General features: G+C 41.0%; 1 protein-coding gene across 2 annotated transcripts in view; it reads left to right on the top strand.

The window, feature by feature from the left end:
• LOC126259599 (ubiquitin-conjugating enzyme E2-22 kDa) overlaps positions 1–27,302 on the top strand; it is a 102,578-nt gene that overhangs the window by 64,649 nt on the left and 10,627 nt on the right. For both annotated transcript variants that reach the window (XM_049956508.1, XM_049956509.1), the window contains exon 4: positions 656–819. In XM_049956508.1, the coding sequence (XP_049812465.1) occupies positions 656–819 (164 nt within the window). The remainder of the gene's footprint in view (positions 1–655; positions 820–27,302) is intronic.

Genomic DNA, 27,302 nt, shown 5'->3' on the forward strand with positions numbered 1-27,302 from the left:
TAGAGCATGCAGTACCCATACACTTACTTTTGGAACCATCTCCACAGCATACTTTGCACCCACCCATGAGATTTGCACGCTGACTTTTTTGTCAGGGTGCTGATGACCATGATGTCGAGCACCCTTCTCAACCCTAATAATAATAATAATAATAATAATAATAATAATCAAGATCTTCATGAACTGAAGAGTCATTACTGTCAAAACAAACCTCCTTAAAACAAGAAAACCATTTTCTTGCCGTGCTCTGTCCAGTTGCATTACCCCCATACACATTGCAAATGTTTCTGGCTACCTCAGCTGCTGTCTCATCTCTTTGGAACTCAAACAGAAGAATGTGTTCGAAATGTTCCAATTTCTCTAGTTGGCACTTCATTTTCTGGCAGCCACAACTCCACTCGCTATTTCCTAATGACAGAATGACAATATGTAAACTCATGCAACAGTGAACTACAAATAAAAAATGTAAATCGATAAATAAACCCAGAGCAACCAAAATACCAATGTGCAAAACAAAAATGCTGTGAACTTATGTACCAACATAATTATAGGTGACACCATATCTACAGTAGTCATTGCAAGTCCATGGTATTTGCTAGTTCACTGTACTTCACACATTTATTTTTCTTTGTGGTATCCTACATTTGTGTTTCAGGGCTGCTGCAATGACACTGAGAACAGTTCTGCTGTCCCTTCAGGCACTTCTGGCTGCAGCTGAGCCAGATGATCCTCAAGATGCTGTTGTAGCAAAGCAGTTCAAAGAAAATCAGGACATGTTTAGACAAACAGCTCGACATTGGACATTCATTTATGCTGGAGGTAACAAACATGAATTATTCAGAAACAGCAACAAACCATATTCTAAGATAGTATTCCTCCAAAAATATAATATTACAGACTATGAACAATTTATATAATTTAAAATCATATGGCTTAAATTATTTTCTGTGTTATATACATGAAGACCCAATCTTTTTTGTAGCCTCACATACATAACTCGTTATTTGAAATATCTTTAAATGTGTTATGTTTATAAGATTGTTTATTTTTCAGCTATGTGTGCTAGTTTTAGATATTTGCAATTTTAATGTTTCTGTTTCATTTGATACTCAACTTTTCCATTCTAATTAACATACACTAGACGTTGGCTAGTTTGTCTGACATTATGTGCTAGCAAAATTGTGCACAATACCACAAATAATAAGTATAACATATTCAAGTTATTATTGTTTGCAAAAAAGCAAAATTAACACTTTGAGTCATAGAGTAGAATTGCTCTTTACAAGTGAGTAAATTCAAAAACTTTTTCTTGAATACATGCTGGTAGTGTTCAGTTTGTTGCCTACAGTTGAAACCTTTCAGAACATACAGTAAATAAGATGTTAGGAGAACAACAAACACAATAATGCAAATAGACTTTCTTGAAGTGTGTAATCATTACAGTATGCTACACAGTTCTCTGGCTATGACTGTTGTCTTTACAGTGTGCCTTTTGTATGGAATATCCATCTGCTATGCTCATGGTAATGTGTCAGAAATGTTGCAAGGTGCCACACTTAAAATTTGCACATTTTCGAACTACTAAGTCAGTTTTGGTACTCTTGTGTTGCATTTAGCCTTTGTCATTTTGGCCATTACTATTCTATCCTATATTATTTGCGTATCCACTCTTTTTCCTATGCCTCTACTCTTCTCATCTTGCAATTGTAATCATTGGAAATGAGAATAAGAAATGCTCATCCACCGGGTCCAGCCTCGAAGTTGCAGCAGAACAGTTATAGCCATTTCTTTGGAAGGTACAAACCTATGCAGCTATTCAATAATAATTATTTGTATTGGTAATTCAGTTTTACATCCTCTTTATCCAGTAGAATAGGGTGCCTCAAGGCTCTGTCCTGAGTGTGTCCTGTTAGCTATAGCCGTTAACCCTATTATGGCCTGACTCCCACCAGGCATCTCTGGCTCTCGTTTTGTCAACACCTTTGCGATCTATTGCAGTTTTCCAAGGACATGTCCATTTGAGCAGCGTCTTCAACGATGTCTCGATTGTCTTTACTTGTGGAGCGTCAACAGTGGCTTTCGATTTTCCACTGACAAAACCGTTTGTATGAATTTCTGGCAGCACAGTGGGTTTCTTCCACCATCTTTAAATCTTGGGCCTGTTGCTCTGCCATTCGCTGAAACTACAAAATTCTTGGGGCTCACACTTGATAGGAAACTTTCTTGGTCATCCCACATGTCTGGCCTGGCCGCTTGCTGTACCTGGTCTCTCAGTGTCCTACGTGCCCTTAGCGGTTCTTCCCGTGGAGCGGATTGGACCACCCTCCTCCATTTACACTGATCCCTTGTCCGTTTGAAACTGGACTATGGATGTTTTGTTTATTCATGTGCATGTCCATCCATCTCAACAGCCTCTAAACACAAACCAATATCATGGAATCCGTTTCGCCTCTGGCGCCTTTTACACTAGCCTGGTTGAGAGTCTCTATGCAGACATTACTGAACTACTGCTGCCATACCAGTATCATGATCTTCTCAGTAGATACGCATTCCATTTTTCCGCCATGCCTGGTTACCCATCCTATGCCTCCTGTTTTGATGACTCCCTTGACCACCAGTATAGGGCGCATACCTGTTCTCTGTTACCTCCCATTCCATTTTTCCGCCATGCCTGGTTACCCATCCTATGCCTCCTGTTTTGATGACTCCCTTGACCACCAGTATAGGGCGCATACCTGTTCTCTGTTACCTCCCAGAGCTCATTTTCGGCTCCTACTCCGGCAGCTTAACTTCACACTACCTGCCATGTTCCCAATGGGTGTGAACCCTCCACCACCTTGGATTCATGCAGCAGCCATTGTTCATCTTGGACTTCATTTGCTTGCTATGGAAGCTGCTTCGGATTCGATCTATCGCAGTAAGTTTCTCAAACTTCACATCCAACTTAACGATAGCACCTTCATATACGCTGATGGCTCTAAGACTGACTGGTGTCAGGCATGCATTCATTATTGGCATCGACCAATTTTGGCATCAGCTTCCAGAACACTGCTTAATATTTACAGCAGAGCACTTTGCCTTCTTCAGGCCACTCAGTGTATGTGGTGACACAGGCTTTTTAAGTGTGTCGTATGCTCAAGTTCTCTCTGTGTCCTTCAGAGCCTCTGTGTCCTTCAGAGCCTCTGTGTTGTACATAGTCTATATCTTAGTGAAACGGTCTCAAGAAAGCTTCCATTTGCTTGCTGTTTAGGAAGCCACAGCGATGTTCACGTAGGTTCCTGGTCACATTGGTCTGATGGGAAATGAGGCTCGTGCCAAGGCTGCAGTCCTCCTACCTCTGTCTGCTATCTCTTCCATCCTTTCTGATCATCTCCATGTTGCTGTCTTGTTGGCAGATGGTGTCACTTCAGCAACACCACTGGTCTTCTCTTCGTGGGAACAAGCTCCAGGGAATTAAACCTCTCCCAGCAGCTTGGCCGACCTCCTGTCGGTCCTCTCGCTGTGAGATCATTTTACCTAAGTTGTGTATTGGGCATTGTGTTTTTAGCCATCATTATTTGTTAAGTGGTGATCCCTCACCACTTTGTGCTCATTGTCCTTTGACGGTTCACCATTTCTTGGTCGAATGCCCTTGTTTTAACAACTTACGTTCTAATGTATGTTTACTGTATGAGTTATTGGCCATTTTAGTGAATGACATGCAGGTTGTCGACCCCATTTTATTTTTTATCCATAATAGCAGTGCAATATGGTGGAGGACATTCAATCTTTGGTTCTGGATCTCCGCTGTCTCTATAGGGTATGATGTCGATCTTTTATGACATGGGCGCTTATGACCTGAGTTGTTTTTGGGCCGTATCCTTGTAAATTTTCCAATTGCCGAAGCACATTTGTGGGCAGTTGCATTGTCCTGAAGAATGCTTATTTTTTCCCCCTTTTCTAAATCTAGGTCTCTTCTTGCATACTTTTTAAAAATATAGTTTTGTCAAAAGACTTGTGTAATGCTAGACAGTAATTGTTTCATCCTTTGCAAGTTATTCAGTAAAAAGAATTTGTTTTACATTCCAGAAAATGCTTGCCATAACTTTCTGGCAGATGAAATAGACTTCACCCTTAATTGTAGAGGGTCTCTTACTTCACCACTGCATCAGTTCCTCTCTCTGTTGACCTCATGTCTTGTCCATAGTAATGAAATGGTGCACTAAATCTGCAGGTTCTTTTATTTAAACAGTCCAAACATTGCTGCAAAATTTATTTTTGCATTTGCTTTTGTGGTCAGCGTTAAGCAAATGTTGTACCCACAATATTGCTCAAAGCTTAATTGTTGTTAATAATACTTACAAAGTACTCGTATATGGTACACTTACTTTATATATGGCAGTTGTATTGGTGATTTTGGGCAAATTACTTGGTTCCCATTTAATGCCACTTAATGAAATTCCTCAATATTTTCACGGCTGATTGCAGTTTTGGAACTCTCTGTGGATCATCTTCAAGAGAAGTATGATAATGTTTGAATTTTGCTGGCCACTTCATAACTGTTGAAAATGAAGGAGCAGAAGCCTTAAAAATAGGGACAGGAAAATTCTAAGTAAATGGTAATGTGACAAATAACATGAAATCAGCAGTTTTTACAAAAGTCATGAAATTTGGCATTTTACCCATTGCTGTGTAAATATTTTATAAATGTGAAGGCAGCAGTTTACTAATTTTAGTAACTGATGTTTACTTAATGTTGGAGTCAGATCTTGAATTTTTCCTAAAGGCTTGAGACGCAATTATAACCTTAAAATGACTGTTCATTTCCAGTTAGAAAAAACTAGTACATAAGTGTGGTGTTAGTCGGTAACAGTTTTGTCTGTGGTCATATTTCCCAGTGCTTTTGTACAGTAAATCATAGCAAAAATGGCATCTTTTGGAGAGAGCTTTAATGTGATGCACCAGTAAAACTCGATAATTTCGTAACATGCAGGTATGAATATGAAAAAGCTCATATATGGCACATCAGCTAGAAACTAGCAAACTTTTCAGAAACTTCAAGACAAAGACTTCAGGCAAGGGTGAAAGAATGTTGCCAACTCTAATGACCACAGATTGATACTAGACTGTGTTCACAGACCAAGGTTGTCATTTCACCCTTATGATGATAGTGATGAGCTCTTTTAATGATGACACAGAAAAGAGCTTGCAGTATCTCTAGTATGGCAGGTCTCTGCAATCTAGATATTCTGAAGGTGTACAAATCCCTTCCAAATTTAATGACAGGCAAAGTTTCCATGTCATTAGAAATAATATCACAGTAAAATATCTGGTGTTATGCTGAAGAAAGTTTGACTTCCATGTTCAAATATAAGAGTCCGAGCAGCATTTTTATATGGTAACACAGTGTTGACAGTTAGAGGGCATTATTTTTTAGACTGAAACTTGGGATCTGTGACAATATTTTCTTTTGAAATACTTTAAACATCAGTTATGTAGGCCAAAGCAGAGAATTAAAATTAGTACCAGTGCCAGGATTCAAATCCAGATCTCCTGTTTACTAAACTGATGTGTTAACCGCTGCGTCATGCTAGCACTGTGTATACCAGCTACGCCTGAGGTACAGACAGGATAACTCCATTTTGCTCATTGCTAATAATGGAGAACCTCTGCAATACTGATGCAAGTTTAAAAAGGGGAATAGCAATGGGCTGAGGGAGGAATTGGACTTCGTTTCGGGGAAGGAGACATACTAGCATAATCTGGGCAGCTGTGGTAGCCAAAGTGCCAGTGTGGTGCATCAGTTATCGCATCTGCCTAGTAAGCAGGAGACTTGGGTTCAAATCTTGGTGCTGGTCCAAATTTTAATTCATTGCTTCAGCCTACATCATTTGCATAAATAAAGGTGAGACCCAGTATGTCTCAGGAACATCCACTGTATATGACTTTAAACAGTGTGTGATTGGTGCATTATTTGTTCTTCAATTTAGTAAATTTAAAAGGTCTAAGGTTCTTTTTTCCAATAATGAAAATAAATTACACTTCTGACCATTAAAATTGCTCCAACTTGAAGGTAGCATGGAACAAATGTCAGTCTGGCCGTAAGTGTATTACATGCTAATATGCACAAACATTGACAGAGGAAAACTCCCATCGCCAAGAAGGATGCTACAGGGTCATTCCATGTCAAGTCACCCAGGCCTTGACACCAACCATGTCAGATTTTGATGAAACTTGGTACAATTACTTCTTTTATCATCCTGAAAGCACTTGTAAAATTTCTTTGCTCTATCTCTTATAGTTTTTTTTTAATAAATTTTTAAAGTTTTTAGATTTGGCGTTGTTTCAGCAGTCGGAAATCGTAACTTAAACGTCTCCTCACAACTAAAATAATTTGTATATTAAAGAATACTCACGATATCAGTATGAAATTTTGGAATAAGTTTGTGTATTATATCTAAATGTTAAAAAAAAAATACCATAAAGATATATTAAAATCTTCCAAATGAAAAAAAATATTTCAACGTAGGAAAAATATATCTAAAAACAAAGATGATGTGACTTACCAACTGAAAGTGCTGGCAGGTCGACAGACACACAAACACACACAAACATACACACAAAATTAAAGCTTTCGCAACAAACTGTTGCCTCATCAGGAAAGAGGGAAGCAGAGGGAAAGACGAAAGGATGTGGGTTTTAAGGGAGAGGGTAAGGAGTCATTCCAATCCCGGGAGCAGAAAGACTTACCTTAGGGGGAAAAAAGGACGGGTATACACTCGCGCACACACACACATATCCATTCACACATATACAGACACAAGCAGACATATTTAAAGACAAAGAGTTTGGGCAGAGATGTCAGTCAAGGCAGAAGTGCAGAGGCAAAGATGTTGTTGAATGACAGGTGAGGTATGAGTGGCGGCAACTTGAAATTAGCGGAGATTGAGGCCTGGTGGATAACGGGAAGAGAGGATATATTGAAGAGCAAGTTCCCATCTCCGGAGTTTGGATAGGTTGGTGTTAGTGGGAAGTATCCAGATAACCCGGACAGTGTAACACTGTGCCAAGATGTGCTGGCCGTGCAGCAAGGCATGTTTAGCCACAGGGTGATCCTCATTACCAACAAACACTGTCTGCCTGTGTCCATTCATGCGAATGGACAGTTTGTTGCTGGTCATTCCCACATAGAATGCGTCACAGTGTAGGCAGGTCAGTTGGTAGATCACGTGGGTGCTTTCAGACGTGGCTCTGCCTTTGATCGTGTACACCTTCCGGGTTACAGGACTGGAGTAGGTGGTGGTGGGAGGGTGCATGGGACAGGTTTTACACCGGGGGCCCCGGTCAGAGACAGAAAAGGACTTGGAAGAGCAGTTGAACGGAATGGACAGTGTCTTGAAATGAGGATATAAGATGAACATCAACAAAAGCAAAACGGGGATAATGGAATGTAGTCAAATTAAATCGGGTGATGCTGAGGGGATTAGATTAGGAAATGAGACACTTAAGGTAGTAAAGGAGTTTTGCTGTTTAGGGAGTAAAATAACTGATGATGGTCGAAGTAGAGAGGATATAAAATGTAGACTGGCAATGGCAAGGAAAGCGTTTCTCAAGAAGAGAAATTTGTTAACGTCGAGTATAGATTTAAGTGTCAGGAAGTCATTTCTGAAAGTATTTGTATGGAGTGTAGCCATGTATGGAAGTGATACATGGACGATAAATAGTTTGGACAAGAAGAGAATAGAAGCTTTCGAAATGTGGTGCTACAGGAGAATGCTTAAGATCAGATGGGTAGATCACGTAACTAATGAGGAGGTATTGAATAGGATTGGGGAGAAGAGAAGTTTGTGGCACAACTTGACTAGAAGAAGAGAACGGTTGGTAGGACATGTTTTGAGGCATCAAGGGATCACAAATTTAGCATTGGAGGGCAGCGTGGAGGGTAAAAATCGTAGAGGGAGACCAAGAGATGAATACACTAAGCAGATTCAGAAGGATGTAGGTTGCAGTAGGTACTGGGAGATGAAGCTTGCACAGGATAGAGTAGCATGGAGAGCTGCATCAAACCAGTCTCTGGACTGAAGACCACAACAACAACAACAACAACAACAACAACAACATGTCTGGCCTTCGAAAGTGAAAAAGTTGTGGGTCAGGATGAAGCTGGCTAAGGTAATGAGGAAAGAGGTATTTGGTAGGGTGGCAGGTGATCGGCGTGAAAGGAAGTGCTCCATCGCAGCGAGGCCCTGGACGTGCGGAATATTTGTGTATAAGGAAGTGGCATCAATGGTTACAAGGATGGTTTCCGGGGGTAACAGACCGGGTAGGGATTCCAGGCGTTCGAGAAAGTGGTTGGTGTCTTTGATGAAGGATGGGAGACTGCATGTAATGGGTTGAAGGTGTTGATCTACGTAGGCAGAGATACGTTCTGTGGGGGCTTGGTAGCCAGCTACAATTGGACGGCCGAGATGATTGGGTTTGTGAATTTTAGGAAGAAGGTAGAAGGTAGGGGTGCGGGGTGTTGGTGGGGTCAGGAGGTTGATGGAGTCAGCTGAAAGGTTTTGTAGGGGCCTAAGGTTCTGAGGATTCCTTGAAGCTCCGCCTGGACATCAGGAATGGGATTACCTTGGGAAACTTTGTATGTGGTGTTGTCTGAAAGCTGACGCAGTCCCTCAGCCACATACTCCCAACGATCAAGTACCACGGTCGTGGAACCCTTGTCCGCCGGAAGAATGACGATGGATCGGTCAGCCTTCAGATCACGGATAGCCTGGGCTTCAGCAGTGGTGAGGTTGGGAGTAGGATTAAGGTTTTTTAAGAAGGATTGAGAGGCAAGGCTGGAAGTCAGAAATTCCTGGATAGTTTGGAGAGGGTGATTTTGAGGAAGAGGAGGTGGGTCCCGCTGTGACGGAGGACGGAACTCTTTCAGGCAGGGTTCAATTTGGATAGTGTCTTGGGGAGTTGGACCATTAGGAGTAGGATTAGGATCATTTTTCTTCGTGGCAAAGTGATATTTCCAGCAGAGAGTACGGGTGTAGGACAGTAAATCTTTAACAAGGGCTGTTTGGTTGAATCTGGGAGTGGGGCTGAAGGTGAGGCCTTTGGATAGGACAGAGGTTTCGAATTGGGAGAGAGGTTTGGAGGAAAGGTTAACTACTGAATTAGGGTGTTGTGGTTCCAGATTGTGTTCATTGGAATTTTGAGGTTTTGGGGGGAGTGGAGCTGGAAGTGGGAGATTGAGTAGATGGGAGAGACTGGTTCTGTGTGCAATGAGAGGAGGTTGAGGTTTGCTGGAAAGGTTGTGAAGGGTGAGTGAGTTGCCTTTCCGGAGGTGGGAAACCAGGAGATTGGATAGTTTTTTGAGGTGAAGGGTGGCATGCTGTTCTAATTTGCAGTTGGTCTGTAGGAGGATGCTCTGGACAGCCGGTGTGGATGTGGGAGAGGAAAGATTGAGGACTTTTATTAAGGATAGGAGTTGACGGGTGTGTTCATTGGCTGAGTTGATGTGTAGGTGAAGGATTAGGTGGGTGAGGGCAATGGATTGTTCAGTTTGGAACTGGTATAGGGACTGATGGAAAGAAGGGTTACAGCCAGAGATGGGAACTTTAAGTGTGAGGCCTTTGGGGGTAATGCCAAATGTCAGACAAGCCTGAGAAAATAAAATGTGGGAGTGTAATCTGGCTAGGGCGAATGCATGTTTGCGGAGGGAATGTAAATAAAACTTAATGGGGTCATTGTGGGGATGTTGTGAGGGTGACATGGTATTAGAAGCTGGAAAGTGTAACATGAGGCTGAAATGAAAATGAAAATAAAAATATATGGCGAGAGATAAAGGTGAACTAGAAAGCAACTGGAGATATGGTGTGAAAAAAGGCGAAAAGGTGTTGGTTATACATGGGCTATGTTGATCCTGTGGTGAACTTGGGTTGGTAGACAACGATGTGCACAAAGTTTATGTGGTTGTGTTGCCGCCAAAACACGTTAAAGAGTGGAGCAATTCGGGAAAATTTCGAAAAAACTGCGTGTAAATGTATTAAAAGGAGTGGTTTTGTGGTGGCAGATTGTGAAAATGAGGCTAACAATAGTCTGACTAAGAAATGATGATGTTAAAACCTGTGGGAAGGGGCTAAAAAAGATCAGTGATGTGGGAAAAACGGAAATGGAAAAAAAGCGAAAGTTATTAGAACTAGCCGAAATGGCTGTTTAATAACTGAAAGGAACTGTTTGTGAACTGGAAACGGTGGATTTTGTAGCAGCGGTAGTGTTGAAAGCGGAAAATTTTTTTTTGTCCCATGTACCCTCCCACCCCACCTACTCCAGTCCTATAACCCGGTAGGTGTACACGATCAAAGCCAGAGCCACGTGTGAAAGCACCCACATGATTTACCAACTGACCTGCCTACACTGTGAAGCTTTCTATGTGGGAATGACCAGCAACAAACTGTCCATTCGCATGAATGGACACAGGCAGACAGTGTTTGTTGGTAATGCGGATCACCCTGTGGCTAAACATGCCTTGGTGCCCGGCCAGCACATCTTGGCACAGTGTTACACCGTCCGGGTTATCTGGATACTTCCCACTAACACCAACCTGTCAGAACTCCGGAGATGGGAACTTGCTCTTCAATATATCCTCTCTTCTCGTTATCTGCCAGGCCTCAATCTCCGCTAATTTCAATTTGTCGCCGCTCTTACCTTACCTGTTCTTCAACAACATCTTTGCCTCTGTACTTCTGCCTCGACTGACATCTCTGCCCAAACTTTTTGCCTTTACAAATGTCTGCTTGTGTCTGTGTATGTGCGGATGGATATGTGTGTGTGTGTGTGCGCGAGTGTATACCTGTCCTTTTTTCCCCCTAAGGTAAGTCTTTCCGCTCCCGGGATTGGAATGACTCCTTACCCTCTCCCTTAAAACCCACATCCTTTCGTCTTTCCCTCTCCTTCCGTCTTTCTTGATGAAGCAACCGTTTGTTGCGAAAGCTTGAATTTTGTGTGTATGTTTGTGTTTGTTCGTGTGTCTGTCGACCTGCCAGCACTTTTGTTCGGTAAGTCACATCATCTTTGTTTTTAGATATATTTTTCCCATGTGGAATGTTTCTCTCTGTTATATTCATATCATTAATTTGGACCCAACAATTACGTTTGTTACTGTTGCATTTCGAAATCATTCCTGTCATCTTATTTTCTCTTTCTGTTTTTGCTAGTAGTTTCACTTTGTATTCACCTTCTCCTCTTTACCGATCTACCATACAATTTTATCCCGCCTATATATACTCAATAATACATAACCCACTGCCGGCCGCGGTGGCCGTGCGGTTCTGGCACTGCAGTCCAGAACCGTGGGACTGCTACGGTCGCAGGTTCGAATCCTGCCTCGGGCATGGGTGTGTGTGATGTCCTTAGGTTAGTTAGGTTTAAGTAGTTCTAAGTTCTAGGGGACTTGTGACCTAAGATGTTGAGTCCCATAGTGCTCAGAGCCATTTGAACCATTTTGAACATAACCCACTTCCAAACCATAACCAAACATTTTTTTCCGCTTTCAACACTACCGCTGCTACAAAATCCACCGTTTCCAGTTCACAAACGCCGGCCGTAGTGGCCGAGCGGTTCTAGGTGCTTCAGTCTGGAACCGCGCGACCACTGCGGTCGCAGGTTCGAATCCTGCCTCGGGCATGGATGTGTGTGATGTTCTTAGGTTAGTTAGGTTTAAGTAGTCCTCAGTTCTAGGGGACTGATGACCTCAGATGTTAAGTCCCATAGTGCTCAGAGCGATTTGAACCAGTTCACAAACAGTTCTTTTCAGCTATTAAACAGCCATTTCGGCTAGTTCTAATAACTTTCGCTTTTTTTCGCTTTTTTTTTCCATTTCCGGTTTTCCCACATCACTGATCTTTTTTAGCCGCTTCCCACAGGTTTTAACGTTATTATTTCTTAGTCAGACAATTGTTAGCCTCATTTTCACAATCTGCCACCACAAAACCACTCCTTTTAATACATTTACACGCAGTTTTTTCGAAATTTTCCCGAATTGCTCCACTCTTTAACGTGTTTTGGCGGCAACACAACCACATAAACTTTGTGCACATCATTGTCTATCAACCCAAGTTCACCACAGGATCAACATAGCCCATGTATAACCAACACTTTTTCGCCTTTTTTCACATCAGATCTCCAGTTGCTTTCTAGTTCACCTTTATCTCTTGCCATATATTTTTATTTTCATTTTCATTTCAGCCTCATGTTACACTTTCCACCTTCTAATACCATGTCACCCTCACAACATCCCCACAATGACCCCATTAAGTTTTATTTACATTCCCTCCGCAAACATGCATTCGCCCTAGCCAGATTACACTCCCATATTTTATTTTCTCAGGCTTGTCTGACATTTGGCATTACCCCCAAAGGCCTCACACTTAAAGTTCCCATCTCTGGCTGTAACCCTTCTTTCCATCAGTCCCTATACCAGTTCCAAACTGAACAATCCATTGCCCTCACCCACCTAATCCTTCACCTACACATCAACTCAGCCAATGAACACACCCGTCAACTCCTATCCTTAATAAAAGTCCTCAATCTTTCCTCTCCCACATCCACACCGGCTGTCCAGAGCATCCTCCTACAGACCAACTGCAAATTAGAACAGCATGCCACCCTTCACCTCAAAAAACTATCCAATCTCCTGGTTTCCCACCTCCGGAAAGGCAACTCACTCACCCTTCACAACCTTTCCAGCAAACCTCAACCTCCTCTCATTGCACACAGAACCAGTCTCTCCCATCTACTCAATCTCCCACTTCCAGCTCCACTCCCCCCAAAACCTCAAAATTCCAATGAACACAATCTGGAACCACAACACCCTAATTCAGTAGTTAACCTTTCCTCCAAACCTCTCTCCCAATTCGAAACCTCTGTCCTATCCAAAGGCCTCACCTTCAGCCCCACTCCCAGATTCAACCAAACAACCCTTGTCAAAGATTTACTGTCCTACACCCGTACTCTCTGCTGGAAATATCACTTTGCCACGAAGAAAAATGATCCTAATCCTACTCCTAATGGTCCAACTCCCCAAGACACTATCCAAATTGAACCCTGCCTGGAACAGTTCCGTCCTCCGTCACAGTGGGACCGGCCTCCTTTTCCTCGAAATCACCCTCTCCAAACCTTCCAGGAATTTCTCACTTCCAGCCTTGCCCCTCAATCCTTCTTAAAAAACCTTAATCCTACTCCCAACATCACCACTGCTGAATCCCAGGCTATCCGTGATCTGAAGGCTGACCGATCCATCGTCATTCTTCCGGCGGACAAGGGTTCTACGTCCGTGGTACTTGATCGTCGGGAATATGTGGCTGAGGGACTGCGTCAGGGTCAGACAACACCACATACAAAGTTTGCCAAGGTAATCCCATTCCTGATGTCCAGGCAGAGCTTCAAGGAATCCTCAGAACCTTAGGCCCCTACAAAACCTTTCAGCTGACTCCATCAACCTCCTGACCCCACCAACACCCCGCACCCCTACCTTCTACCTTCTTCCTATAATTCACAAACCCAATCATCCCGGCCGTCCCATTGTAGCTGGCTACCAAGCCCCCACAGAACATATCTCTGCCTACGTAGATCAACACCTTCAACCCATTACATGCAGTCTCCCATCCTTCATCAAAGACACCAACCACTTTCTCGAACGCCTGGAATCCCTACCCAGTCTGTTACCCCCAGAAACCATCCTTGTAACCATTGATGCCACTTCCTTATACACAAATATTCCGCACGTCCAGGACCTCGCTGCGATGGAGCACTTCCTTTCACGCCGATCACCTGCCACCCTACCTAAAACCTCTTTCCTCATTACCTTAGCCAGCTTCATCCTGACCCACAACTTCTTCACTTTCGAAGGCCAGACATACCAACAATTAAAGGGAATAGCCATGGGTACCAGGATGGCCTCCTCGCAGGCCAACCTATTCATGGGTGGCTTAGAGGAAGCCTTCTTGGTTATCATCATGATCCGGACTCACACTGAAGAAGAACTCCAGAATTTCCTCTCCAACCTCAACTCCTTTGGTTCCATCAGATTCACCTGGTCCTACTCCAAATCCCATGCCACTTTCCTTGACGTCGACCTCCACCTGTCCTATGGCCAGCTTCACACGTCCGTCCACATCAAACCTACCAACAAGCAACAGTATCTCCATTATGACAGCTGCCACCCATTCCACATCAAACGGTCCCTTCCCTACAGCCTAGGTCTTTGTGGCAAACGAATCTGCTACAGTCCGGAATCCCTGAACCATTACACCAACAACCTGAAAACAGCTTTCGCATCCCGCAACTACCCTCCCGACCTGGTACAGAAGCAGTTAACCAGATCCACTTCCTCATCTCCTCAAACCCAGAACCTTCCACAGAAGAAACCCCTAAAGTGTCCCACTTGTGACAGGATACTTTCCGGGACTGGATCAGACTCTGAATGTGGCTCTCCAGCAGGGATACGACTTCCTCAAATCCTGCCCTGAAATGAGATCCATCCTTCATGAAATCCTACCCACTCCATCAAGAGTGTCTTTCCGCCGTCCACCTAACCTTCGTAACCTCTTAGTTCATCCCTATGAAATCGCCAAACCACCTTCCCTACCCTCTGGCTCCCACCCTTGTAACCGCCCCCGGTGTAAAACCTGTCCCATGCACCCTCCCACCACCACCTACTCCAGTCCTGTAACCCGGAAGGTGTACACGATCAAAGGCAGAGCCACGTGTGAAAGCACCTACATGATTTACCAACTGACCTGCCTACACTGTGAAGCTTTCTATGTGGGAATGACCAGCAACAAACTGTCCAGTTGCATGAATGGACACAGGCAGACAGTGTTTGTTGGTAATGAGGATCACCCTGTGGCTAAACATGCCTTGGTCCACGGCCAGCACATCTTGGCACAGTGTTACACCGTCCGGGTTATCTGGATACTTCCCACTAACACCAACCTGTCAGAACTCCGGAGATGGGAACTTGCCCTTCAGTATATCCTCTCTTCTCGTTATCCGCCAGGCCTCAATCTCCGCTAATTTCAATTTGCCGCCGCTCATACCTCACCTGTCTTTCAACAACATCTTTGCCTCTGCACTTCCGCCTCAACTGACGTCTCTGCCCAAACTCTTTGCCTTTACAAATGTCTGCTTGTGTCTGTGTATGTGCGGATGGATGTGTGTGTGTGTGTGTGTGTGTGTGTGTGTGTGTGTGTGTGTGTGTGTACAAATGTCTGCTTGTGTCTGTGTATGTGCGGATGGATATGTGTGTGTGTGTGTGTGTGTGTGTGTGTGTGTGTGTGTGCGCGCGCGTGCGTGTGTGCGTGCGCGCGCGCGCGCGCGCGCGCGCGCACGCGCTCGCCAGTGTATACCTGTCCTTTTTTCCCCCTAAGGTGAGTCTTTCCGCTCCCGGGATTGGAATGACTCCTTACCCTCTCCCTTAAAACCCACATCCTTTCGTCTTTCCCTCTCCTTCCCCTCTTTCCTGATGAGGCAACAGTTTGTTGCGAAAGCTTGAATTTTGTGTGTTTGTTTGTGTGTTTCGTTCGGTAAGTCACATCATCTTTGTTTTTAGATATATGTTTCTCATGTGGAATGTTTCCCTCTATTATATTGATATCACTAATTTGAACCCAACAAGATATGTGTATATGGATATGTGTGTGTGTGCGAATGTATACCTGTCCTTTTTTCCCCCTAAGGTAAGTCTTTCCGCTCCCGGGATTGGAATGACTCCTTACCCTCTCCCTTAAAACCCACATCCTTTCGTCTTTCCCTCTCCTTCCCCCCTTTCCTGATGAGGCAACAGTTTGTTGCAAAAGCTTGAATTTTGTGTGTGTGTTTGTGTTTGTTTGTGTGTCTATTGACCTTCCACGTGGGAAAAATATATCTAAAAACAAAGATGATGTGACTTACCAAATGAAAGTGCTGGCAGGTCGACAGACACACAAACAAACACAAAGAAAAACATACACACAAAATTCAAGCTTTCGCAACAAACTGTTGCCTCATCAGGAAAGAGGGAAGGAGAGGGAAAGACAAAAGGATGTGGGTTTTAAGGGAGAGGGTAAGGAGTCTTTCCGCTCCCGGGATTGGAATGACTCCTTACCCTCTCCCTTAAAAGCCACATCCTTTCGTCTTTCCCTCTCCTTCCCTCCTTCCTGATGAGGCAACAGTTTGTTGCGAAAGCTTGAATTCTGTGTGTATGTTTGTGTATGTTTGTGTTTGTTTGTGTGTCTGTCGACCTGCCAGCACTTTCATTTGGTAAGTCACATCAACTTTGTCAATATCTAGTCTCAGACCTGATAGAAAGCTCAAATTTGTTTTAAAATACTCTTAATTGCATAGGCTATTAGATGAAAGAAAAATTATGTTGGCTTTTTTAACCTGTTTAATAGTTATCTAATTTTTAAAATAATATCAATTATATTTTAAAAATAAAAAGTACCAAGTGACTTAGACACTGAAAATAAGTTTTTGTCTTCTTGGAGTAACAATGTACGCTTGGTTTTTGTTTTGTTACTCCTGTGTTCTGAAGTAAAAAAATTATTACAGTGTTAAATAGTGCTTGGATAGTATTTTATTAAGTTTATTCGAACTTTCAGTAAGTACTGTTACTTAGTTTACAGAGTTTCTTTTCCAATATCCTATAAAAGTAACCAGAATGGTAATCAGACCAAAAGTGAAATCAGTATGTCAGATATTCAAACCTGTAGCGTAGGGTTATTTAAAAAATCTGACTGTTTCCAAAACACACCTTCAAAAAAGTTACAACTGGTATCTGAATTGAGTGAAGAAGAAAAAGATTTGATCCACTTACGATCTGGAATTAATCTGTGTGAATTTAAGAATATATGTTCACACCACAGCTACTACTTTTTAAATGTTTTTGAAAAGTATCAAACAACATGTGTAGACCCATTAAAAAAAACACAAAAAGCCCATCAAACAATCATTGAGAAGTGTAGGCTTGGATCTTTGTAAACAATTACTGACCAAAAATATTAGCATAAAACCTGGACAAAAGCTTTGCTCAACATGCCGTAACTTTTGTGAGGAAAAATTAAGAGTTGAAGTCAATGAAAGTGAAGCAGATGATGAAGTCATGATTGAATTAGAATCATTGGAATCCAGAAGTGAATCCCTCGTACAAACAAACATTGCTCGTGATAATTTAGGTTTAACACCGATAAAGCTTCATGGCTTGTCAGAACAAAGTAAAGGGTCTTATTTTAAAAGGAAGGTTAGCAGTATTGAAAAGACTGCAAAAAAGGCGGTTTCAAAAGCATTAAAATATGATGCACCAAGTTCTGATGATGACGAAGAAGATACAAGTGTGGTTGAGAAAGCAAAGGATTTTGATGTAATGATTTCTCTTATGAAAGAGAATATTTCATCTGTTGGAAGGTCTAGAAAAATCCAGATTCTGACCTTGGCTCCAGATTCTTGGAGTGATGAAAGAATTTAATGTAAGTGAGTACATGGTGCGACAAGCTAGAAAGCTAAAATCTGAAAAGGGTATTTTGGAAACTCCTGGTCCAAAGAAAGGTAAAACTCTTTCTGAAAATAAAGTAAGACTTGTAACAGATTTTTATGAAAAGGATGAAAGTTCCAGAGTGCTACCTGGAACAAAAGACAAAGTAAGTGTTCAAAAAAATGTGTACATGCAAAAAAGACTCATTTTGTGTAACTTGAGAGAACTCTATTATTCTTTCAAATGGGAGAGTCCCGAGGTAGAAGTAGGATTTTCAAAATTTTGTTTCTTGAGACCTAAATGGTGTATCCTTGCTGGTGCTGCAGGCACACACACTGTATGTGTATGCTGTATCCACCAGAATGTTAAACTATTAGTGGATGCTGTGAAAATTGAAGAATCTTATAAAGACCTAATTAAGATGCTTGCGTGCAACACGGAAAACCAAAACTGCATGTTACATCATTGCGACAGCTGTCCTGCAAATACTGCGCTAACTGAGTACTTAACTGAAAAACTAAGTGAAGATTGTGATTTAGAAGAAGAAATTGTAATCAGTCAGTGGGTTAACACAGACAGGGCAGAAATGATCAAACAGTCTATCAGTGTTGAAGACTACTTTTCTTTATTGGTTAGGCCATTGGAAAAGCTCACCCCGCACTCGTTTATAGCAAAATCCCAATCAGCAGCCTTTAAAAGATTGAAAGAAGACCCACCACCCAAAACAGCAATTACTGTGATGGATTTCAGTGAAAATTATTCGTTTGTTATACAAAATGAGATCCAAAGTTACCACTGGAATAGAGGTGGTTGTACTCTACACCCAGGTGGTGTTTTTCTAAGAAATGAGGAAAACAATGTTTTTGTTTCCAACCACTGTTTTATTAGTGATGACCAAGAACATGACACTGGTTTTGTTAAGTTTGTACAAAAAGAAATTACAAAGTGGCTGTCATTACATCATACTGACATTGACTCAGTTCACTACTTTACAGATGGTTGTGCTGGGCAGTACAAAAATAGAAAAAATTTTAAAAATTTGACTGAACACTTGAGAGACTTTAATTTGAAGGCCCAACACTCTTTTTTTTTTGCAACAAGTCATGGGAAGTCAATTTGTGATGACCTAGGAGGAACTATTAAAAGAATTTTAAGGAAAGCCAGTCTACAGCTTTCAGACGAAGAACAAATAATGACAGCAATCGATGTGTACAAGTTTTGTGAAAAAAAATATTGAGAACATTCATTTTCACTTTATTGACAAAAAAGAAGCTGATTTGCTACGGTAAAAACTAGAAAAACGTTTTTCAGCAACCCGAACCATTCCTGGAACAAGAAGTTTTCATAACTTCAAACCAGTTCCAACAAACAACCTTGAAATTAGAAGGACTACAGATAATTTAAAACCCTCCTTAGTCTTTTCTTTCCATTCTTCTTCTGATTGGGTTCATGTTGAACCATCCATAAATAGCTATGTGGCTGCAAATTATGATGGTAACTGGTACTTTGGACTGGTAAAAACAATATTCAATGATGAAGAAGATGCAGAAATTCTATTTCTACATCCTTCAGGACCAGCTGCATCATTTTATTGGCGTGAAAGAGAAGATTCTTGCATAGTGCCTTTGGAGCACATAGTCTGTGTAGTAGACGCACCTCAATCAAGCAGCACTGGAAGAATGTATTACTTCAAAAAAGACTGTATCAAAAGAACTGAAAGCTCTTGGATGAAGTGGAAAAACAGTTTGAATCAGCATTAATGTTTATTAAAAAGACAAAATTACTCAAAAAATTCAATGTTTCAAGCAATCAGTCGTAAGTACACTATCTTTGTACATAATTCTAATGTAATCTACTATAATTAATAAACTTGTCAAAAAGCCATCATTATTTTTGTTTTATCAAGTAGCCTATATGTTTAAGAGTAAATTAAAACAAATTTGAGCATTTTATCATTTCTGAGACTCTAGATATTGCAATTCTTATAAAACAAAACATCCATAAAAAAAAGAAAAAATACATATATATTTTTTTTCATAGAAAATATTAATATATTTTAATAGTATCATTTTTATCTTCAAATATGTATAATAAATAAACTTGCTGCAAAAATTCATGATGTTATCTAAAAAAGTTTTTAAGATAAGCAATTTTAAAGTTGTGAATACAAATTAAATTTACCATTTCCAAAGGTTCGGAAAACGCAAAACATAACAACTTAAAAAAAAAAAAAAAAAACTATAAGAGATACAGCAAAAAAAATTGCAGGTGTTGTCAGGATGGTATTAGAACCATTTGAGCCAAATTTGATGAAAATCTAAGGAGGTGGGTGTAAAATTTATTTTTTATTGGGTGATTTGATATGGAATAACCCTACATAAATGAAAGTTGGTAAGCTTATTTCTACATTCGAAAGATGATGTCCATTAAAATTTCACACCAGTTGCTTAAGAATGGTGCTAGTAGCACCACTATGAGGATGCAAATCAGATTTACTTCAAATTCACACTGCAACAGTTGTGAGTGTTTGACACCTTTGAGATTGGATGTGGTGAGTTGATGTCAGCCAAGAATGCTATTAGGGCAACAAAGATGCCATTGTCAACACATCACTGAGTTTGAATGAGGTTGCACGATATGGCTACGAGAAGCTGGATGTTCCTTCCGAGATATTGTATAAAGACTTGTCAGGAATGTAGCCACCGTGTGTGACTGCTGGCAGCAGTGGTCACGAGAATGTATGGGCATAAGAAGACCGGGCTCGGGATGACCACGGAGCACTACAGAGAGGGACGACCTTCACAGTTGTCGTATGGCGCTGGCACATTGTACTTAATTTGCACCAGTAATCTGAACAGTAGTTGGTGTAATAGTGACACAGCAAACTGTTACAAATCAGTTACTTCAAGGACAGCTCCGAGCCAGATGTCCTGTTGTTTGCATTCCACTGACCCCCAAACCACCACTACTTGTGACTTCAGTTGTGTCAAGTGAGAGCTTATTGGAGGACTGTTGTGTTTTGTGATGAAAGCTGATTCTGCCTCAGCACCATTGATGGCCGTGAATTGGTTAGGAGGAGACTAGTTGAAGGCCTGCGATTGACCTGTCTCCGTGGTACACACTGTAGAGCGTACGGGGGGGGAGGCAGTTGTTGTTACATACGCCTTGTGACGACAGGGTGCAGTAGGTCGAGCAGTTAGGATTAGAGAATGGGCATCCAGGGCTGCCGTTAAATGACAAAACAGGGAATTAAGTATAATAAAGAGGATGTATTTCAATATATGGAGTACAAAAGGCACACCTATGGTCAGAAGTTAGCAGGTTTAGGCCAGTCTAGGAGGTTGAACAATTAAATGGAATGGGCAACGGTTCATTTTGACTTATGTTGGTGGCCAGTAGCGAGTAGCAGAGCCAGAGGCTCTGCCTTCCAAGAAGACGTCTGTGCTCCTCGATGTCTGGATTCCGAGAGAGAGAAGCAAGTGTGTTCTGCACCGCAGGACGCTCCGGCGTCCGCACGTGTGATTGGTATCCCACGCACGATATTGGCGTGAATTTACTAGCAGTTTCAGCAGAGGGCTCAGGGTGTCTCCTGTCAAAACTTTAACTGGACAGAACTGCCTCAGTTTTGAAAGACAAGCGATTTCTGTCATGTAGACATGGCGTGAATTACTCTGGGAGAAAACTTTGAAATAAATTTCTTAAACCAATTCCCTAAAACATTTCTTGACTGGCTGCCATCCTGTACGACACACTCAACCTACACCTGGAATTATGGTCTGGGGTCCAATTTCTTATAACAGCTGGAGCACTTTCGTGGTTATCCCACACACCCTGACTGCAAATTTGTACAGTCTGGTAATTCGACCTGTTGTGCTGCTATTCATGAACAGCATTCCAGGGAGTGTTTTCCGACAGAATAATACTTGCCCACATACCGCAATTGTAATCCAACATGTTCTAAGAGTGTCGACATGTTGCCGTAACCTGCTCGATCAGTAGATTTGTCACCAATCAAGGACATCAACAGATGACAACTCCAGTGTCATTCTCAAACAGCGTTCATCATCCCTTCACTGACTAACCAACTCCACCATGCATGAAACTCCAGCCCAAGAACTGACATCTGGTACCTGTACAGCACAGTTTATGCACATTTATATTCTTGCATTCAATATTGTGGCAGTTACACCAGCATTTCACATTTGTAATGACTTATCTCGTGCTTACATTAACCTGTGATTTTCCAATGTTAATTACTTAAGTATGTTACCTAGACAAATGTTTCCTGAAATGTCATTACTCTACATTAATAATTTTTTGGTGTTGCGTTTTTCAGTGTATTATTCACAATTTCAGTGCAACCACATAAAGTAGTAGCAGATGCCGTCCACATTCTGTGTATAAGGAAAGAGGGTGTAGTAGTTATTGTATTTGAAAGCTGTTTTTGAGAATATCATGTTAAGCCTCATGTAAACACACAGACAGCACTTTCTCCAGATTTCTAACCCTATGAATCATAATAACGAAAAGTAATGGAACACAACCAACATAAAGAATATAATTGAAAAATAAGCCATCAGATAATAACATTGAAATTGGGAAAAAAACACAAAAATTTTCCAAAAAGTAAAATTATTTTTTCCGGTCTTGGCTATAAACTTTTAAAAATATGGGCAAATTTATGTAGTTTATAAATGATGATAACAAATAATTTTGCAATTACATTGTATTCCAATTTATTGATTTTTAACAACACACATTTATGAGTCATATAAATAAAACTATTCTGCAGATACTGAAGATATTGCCGAATATGTACCATATTAACAAAAAATAAAGTTTCACTGAAAATATCAATACCATTTCTGAGCCAAGCTGAATACGTTTCATGTTGCCGTTGTTTAGTGTTGATGGTTAGTTCCATAGTTAATTCTCTCATATGTTGTTGTTCCATTGTTTTCTCGATGAATTGAGCTCTACAGTACATCAAAGAAATACGTTAGCAGATGTGCTGTAAACAAAAATGCACTCTGGTGGAACAGTAATAATTGTTTTTCTGATTCTACTTGTAAATGTGGTTTGTCTACCACTCTGTACTTCACATGAATATAGGAATAGGGGCTTAGTTCCCTATTCTTGTCAATACTAGTGTAAATTTACATTCCAAAAAAACATGTTGGTTTTAGAACAGCTGACAAATTATTGTGCTATTTTTAATTACTAATAATTTCCGGTTTCCTGCCATGTATAGGTAGGGAACTTGTTCACCGGTACACAGAATACAATACAAACTTTATAGCATGATTCAAACTATTACCCGGCTGTAGCAGGACCTAACTTGGTCACATGACAAGGTACAGTCTAGTTCCAATTCAAAGTAGTGTGCGTTGTTAGCTTGCAATGGAAGTGTGAAAAGTGATTGCGGAAAATACCTTCCTGGGAAGCCACAACAAATTGCTGTTAACGTCATGATAATGTTGAAAACGAGAAAGGCGTGATAGGCAAGGGAAAGTGCAAGCAAATGTTGGCAAACAAAAGGTAAGTTAGTCATTTGTGTGCAAATTATGGAAGGAGAGAGACTATACTGATTTATATTTTTATATTCTGTTTCTATGGCTGTCAAAATGTCTTTTCCTGTAATCACACACATTTTTGCCATGGTATATAGTCTTTCATGTCTTCTAATACCACAACAGTAAAAGCTAATATCACAGGAGTAAAGGCAAGTTGACTGTGTGATCTAGCAACTTTTTTGCCTAGTAATGCCAAGGTTCCAGAATCGATTCCCACTGACTATTTCCGTTTTTTTCCTGGGGGGAGAGGTGTGAAAGGGGATCCACTCAGTTTTATGAGCCCAAAGGAAAAAAAGCTACTTGACTATAAATGCAGCCAAATGGACATGCAAGTCATCAAAGTAGCATTATGTCGAAAGGCTTATACCAGGCAAGGTAACAAACTATGTTTGTTTATTATGAGTGAAAGTGTCAGCTGGGTGTAGCAGGATTCAGGTATCTGGCCCAAATTAGAACAAGTAAAATGTACACAATAAATATTCCGTTGATGATATAGATACGTAAATTATTAGACAGCAGTTTCGGTTATTTTATGAACAATACAAAGAAAACTGTCTTTACAAAAATTTCACAGCTTTTGTTGAGTAGAACTGGGCTAACAGGCTAGCAAAGAAAATGTGAGAAAAAAGTGTTCCGTCTGTGGGGTTTGATTTTGAAAGATTGCTGAATAAATGAGTCTTTTATTTTTCAAATACACTATACTGAGAATAAATGTTGAAAAGTGACATTGTGCAACAGTTATTGTCAAATGTCAGTGCCAAGGCAACATTTCGTTATTTGCAGCACAGACTTCCATTTCATGCTCTTTACTGTGACTGTCATGTAGAAATCAACAGGAAAAAAGTTAAAAATGCATAGAGAGAAGGAAAGGGGAACTTTTGGCATTAAGTAAGGAGTACCACCCTCCTCATTATTCCACCGGCAAAATCTTGTAACAGAATTGTTCCCTGCCTAATGCCACCACACTATCAAATCCTAAATACTATAGAATTAGTCTGAAGTCATGCAAAGAATGAATTCCGTAGTTGTAATACAGTCAGCTGCTCACTCTCTTAATGCAAAAAATTAACATCTGATGATGGTGCTGCACATAAATAAACTTTTTGTGTCACATTACCTGGTGCAAGCGTTTTGATATAACATTACTTTGGTGACTTGCACACCCATTTCACAGCTTTTATTCAGGTAGCTTTTCAGTTGGCCTCATAAGACTGAGTGGACCTCTATCCAGACCTTTCCATTGGAAAAAATTGTAGATGTCAGTGGGGATTAAAACCAGGACCTCAGTGTTACTAGCCAACAACACTAATGACTAATCCACATGTTCAGTTTACACTTATTGCCATGACATTGGTATTTAATGTTGTGACAGTAAAAGACTTGAAAGGCCGTTTATCATGCCAAAAATATGTGTGATGACTACTGGCTGTGACTTAGATGTCTGAGGAAACTCAAAATACAATAAAATCAGTCTACACATATTCAGACAAAGAGTCTGCTTCATAATCCGTTACTGAAACAGCAGACAATGAATCAACAGTCTCAGCTGTGGAAATAGCAGCATCACCAGGGAAGATAGCTTGATGGATACTGTCAGCAAAATGTCATTAGCAGCTAATGTGAGAAATATTGTATAAGGTGCATTCAAAAAGAAATGAGCTGGAGGCATAATTACAGAAACCAGTACCTGTATGTTATAAGTATTGACCCTGGCTCTTGAGACACTTGTCCCTCTGTGACACAAAGTGGTGAATGGCTGTCTCATAAAAGTCCCGGGGCTGCGATGTGAACCAGTTCCGCACTTACAGCTGGATGTCGTTGTCTGAGGTGAATTGTTTGCCCCTCAGAGCCTTTTTAAGGGGACCAAAAATGGCATAATCACGGGGAGAGAGATCTGAACTGTATGGAGGGTGGCAGAGAACCTCCCATTTGAATTTCTGCAGGGCTGCCACGACTGTGTTGGCCGTATGAGGCTTTGCATTGTCGTGGAACAGAATGACCTAACAGGCAAGATTGCCTGGTCGTTTTGACTTGATCGTTTGGCGAAGGGTGGTCAAGGTTTGCGAGTAATGCTAGGCATTCACTGTTGTCCCTTGCTGCAGGAAGTGAATCAGAAGGAGGCTATCTTGGTCAAAGAACAATGTCAGCATAACCTTTCCTGATCTCCTCTGCACAATGATGTCCAGCTGTACATGCGGAACTGATTCACACTGTAGCCCCGGGAATTTTATGAGACAGCCATTCACTGCCTTGTGTCACAGTGGGACAAGTGTCTCAACAGCCAGGGTCAATACTTCTAACATACAGATACTGGTTTCTGTAATTATGCCTCCGGCTCGTTTCTTTTTGAATGCCCCTTATACTTTCTGTTTCTGTTCTTGCTCTTAATGAGCACTTCATTCAGGGACATTTAAAGGTGTGTAGTGTGTTCCAGAACTCCACTTGTAAGAATACTGGAGTGTATACTTTATTGCTATCCCCGTTCCCCCCCAACCCCTGCTTTTTGGGTGTAAATGAAACAATGCTGCTACCATGGCCAGGTTACCAGTTTGGCTTGCTGATTTTTATATTTAGTGTTGTACTATAGTACGGCCTAGATGGACCTAAATTTTAGCCTTATGTGCTACTAAAAAGTGTACGTCTTGGAAATCAACAGTAAGATTTTATGAGTTCTGAGAGAGGCCACTGAGAGGTAGGCTACCAACTTTTCACTGTGTTATCAATGTTCACATTTAAAAGGATGTATACTAATTGATTTTTCCGTACAGTATACCAGGAATTATTGCTGAGGCACTATTATGTGGAAGTTTACAAATTAGTCTAACATTTTAAGCTGCAGTTCAACAAAAGGACAGATCCTTCTGAGTGTACCAATGCAGTGAAACTGGTTTTCTTCATTAGCTTGGCAATATACTGTTTACACAATAATCTCTTGTAGCTTGTACTTGAGGAAATTTTACACATACTACTTCATTTCATTGGTACATTACTGCGAATTTCTTGTACGTATAAGAAGTTAATATATTTTTTCTGTTATTTAGGAACATGCTATCATGCTTAATATGTATAATAAAAAGCAGTCCAGTTCCCAATAAATTAATTATTTTTAATTTCAGAACTAGCTTTGGTCTGTATGACCTTCATTCCAGAGTCTCTGAAATGTATAACATATACAGGGTGACCCATTTATCTTGACCACCCTAAATAACTGTTTGTCCACATGCAAATTACAAAATGTTTCAAGCAAATGTTCTTTAACCATCAGGGGAACATCAGTCAGCATGATTGCCTTCGTTGTAGCTTTGTTTTTTTTACAGATATATGAACAGTGGTATGACTTTTTTAAATGGCACCCTGTATTTTTTTGTCGGTAATTCATTTCCTCTCTTAAAGACCTATTCGTAAATGTATCACAGTGTACCATTCACTGATACACAACGTTATTAATTACATAACACAACATTGACTTTGAGCCGGGGATCACAGTGCTTAGTGCAGATACTTGGGGTAATGGAACACATCCACATGCTGATGTTGACAGAGGACAAATGTAAACATAAGTAGAATGCACATCCGTCATTCCGTCAACCATCGTCAGTTGAAGAGTTGTGTGAGTAGAATGTACACTAACGAAGAGAAGGTAGAAATGCTACTCATCTATGGGGAATGTAATTTAGCAGAACAGTAATTGCAGTACTGTTTTCTTACGTACAGGTACATTTAGTACAGTAGTTTAATCCTTTTAAATACTGTTGTGTAGAGTAGGCATACAGTAAAGGCTGTCTTTTCTACAAACTGCATTGACATAACGTTTCTTTAATTGTTGTTGAAGATAGACGAAATGCTACACAGGCAACAGAATTGTACAGACAGCGATATCCTGACAAGAACCCACCTTCCCGACAGTTGTTTTCTCGTCTTGCTGCGATGCCTCAGGAAATGGGAAGTTTCAACCCACGACAACGCAATTGTCATAGCACTCTCACAGATGAAGCTGCCGAAATTACTGTTCTCACTTCCGTTGCCATGAATCCACATGTGAACACATGACAGCTTGAACACAAGATTGGCATTCCTAAGACCAGTGTACATTTATTGTTACACGTCACCAGTTCCATCCTTACCATGGACACCTACATCAATAATACCATGGGAATTGTTTCCAGAATCATGTACAGTTCTGTCAGTGAGCATAGCAGCAAATCCTCGCCAACCCAAACTACTTCTCCAATGTTCTATTTGCCGATGAATGT

This window comes from Schistocerca nitens, chromosome 5, assembly GCF_023898315.1.
Source record: "Schistocerca nitens isolate TAMUIC-IGC-003100 chromosome 5, iqSchNite1.1, whole genome shotgun sequence".
NCBI classification, from domain to species: Eukaryota; Metazoa; Arthropoda; class Insecta; order Orthoptera; family Acrididae; genus Schistocerca; species Schistocerca nitens.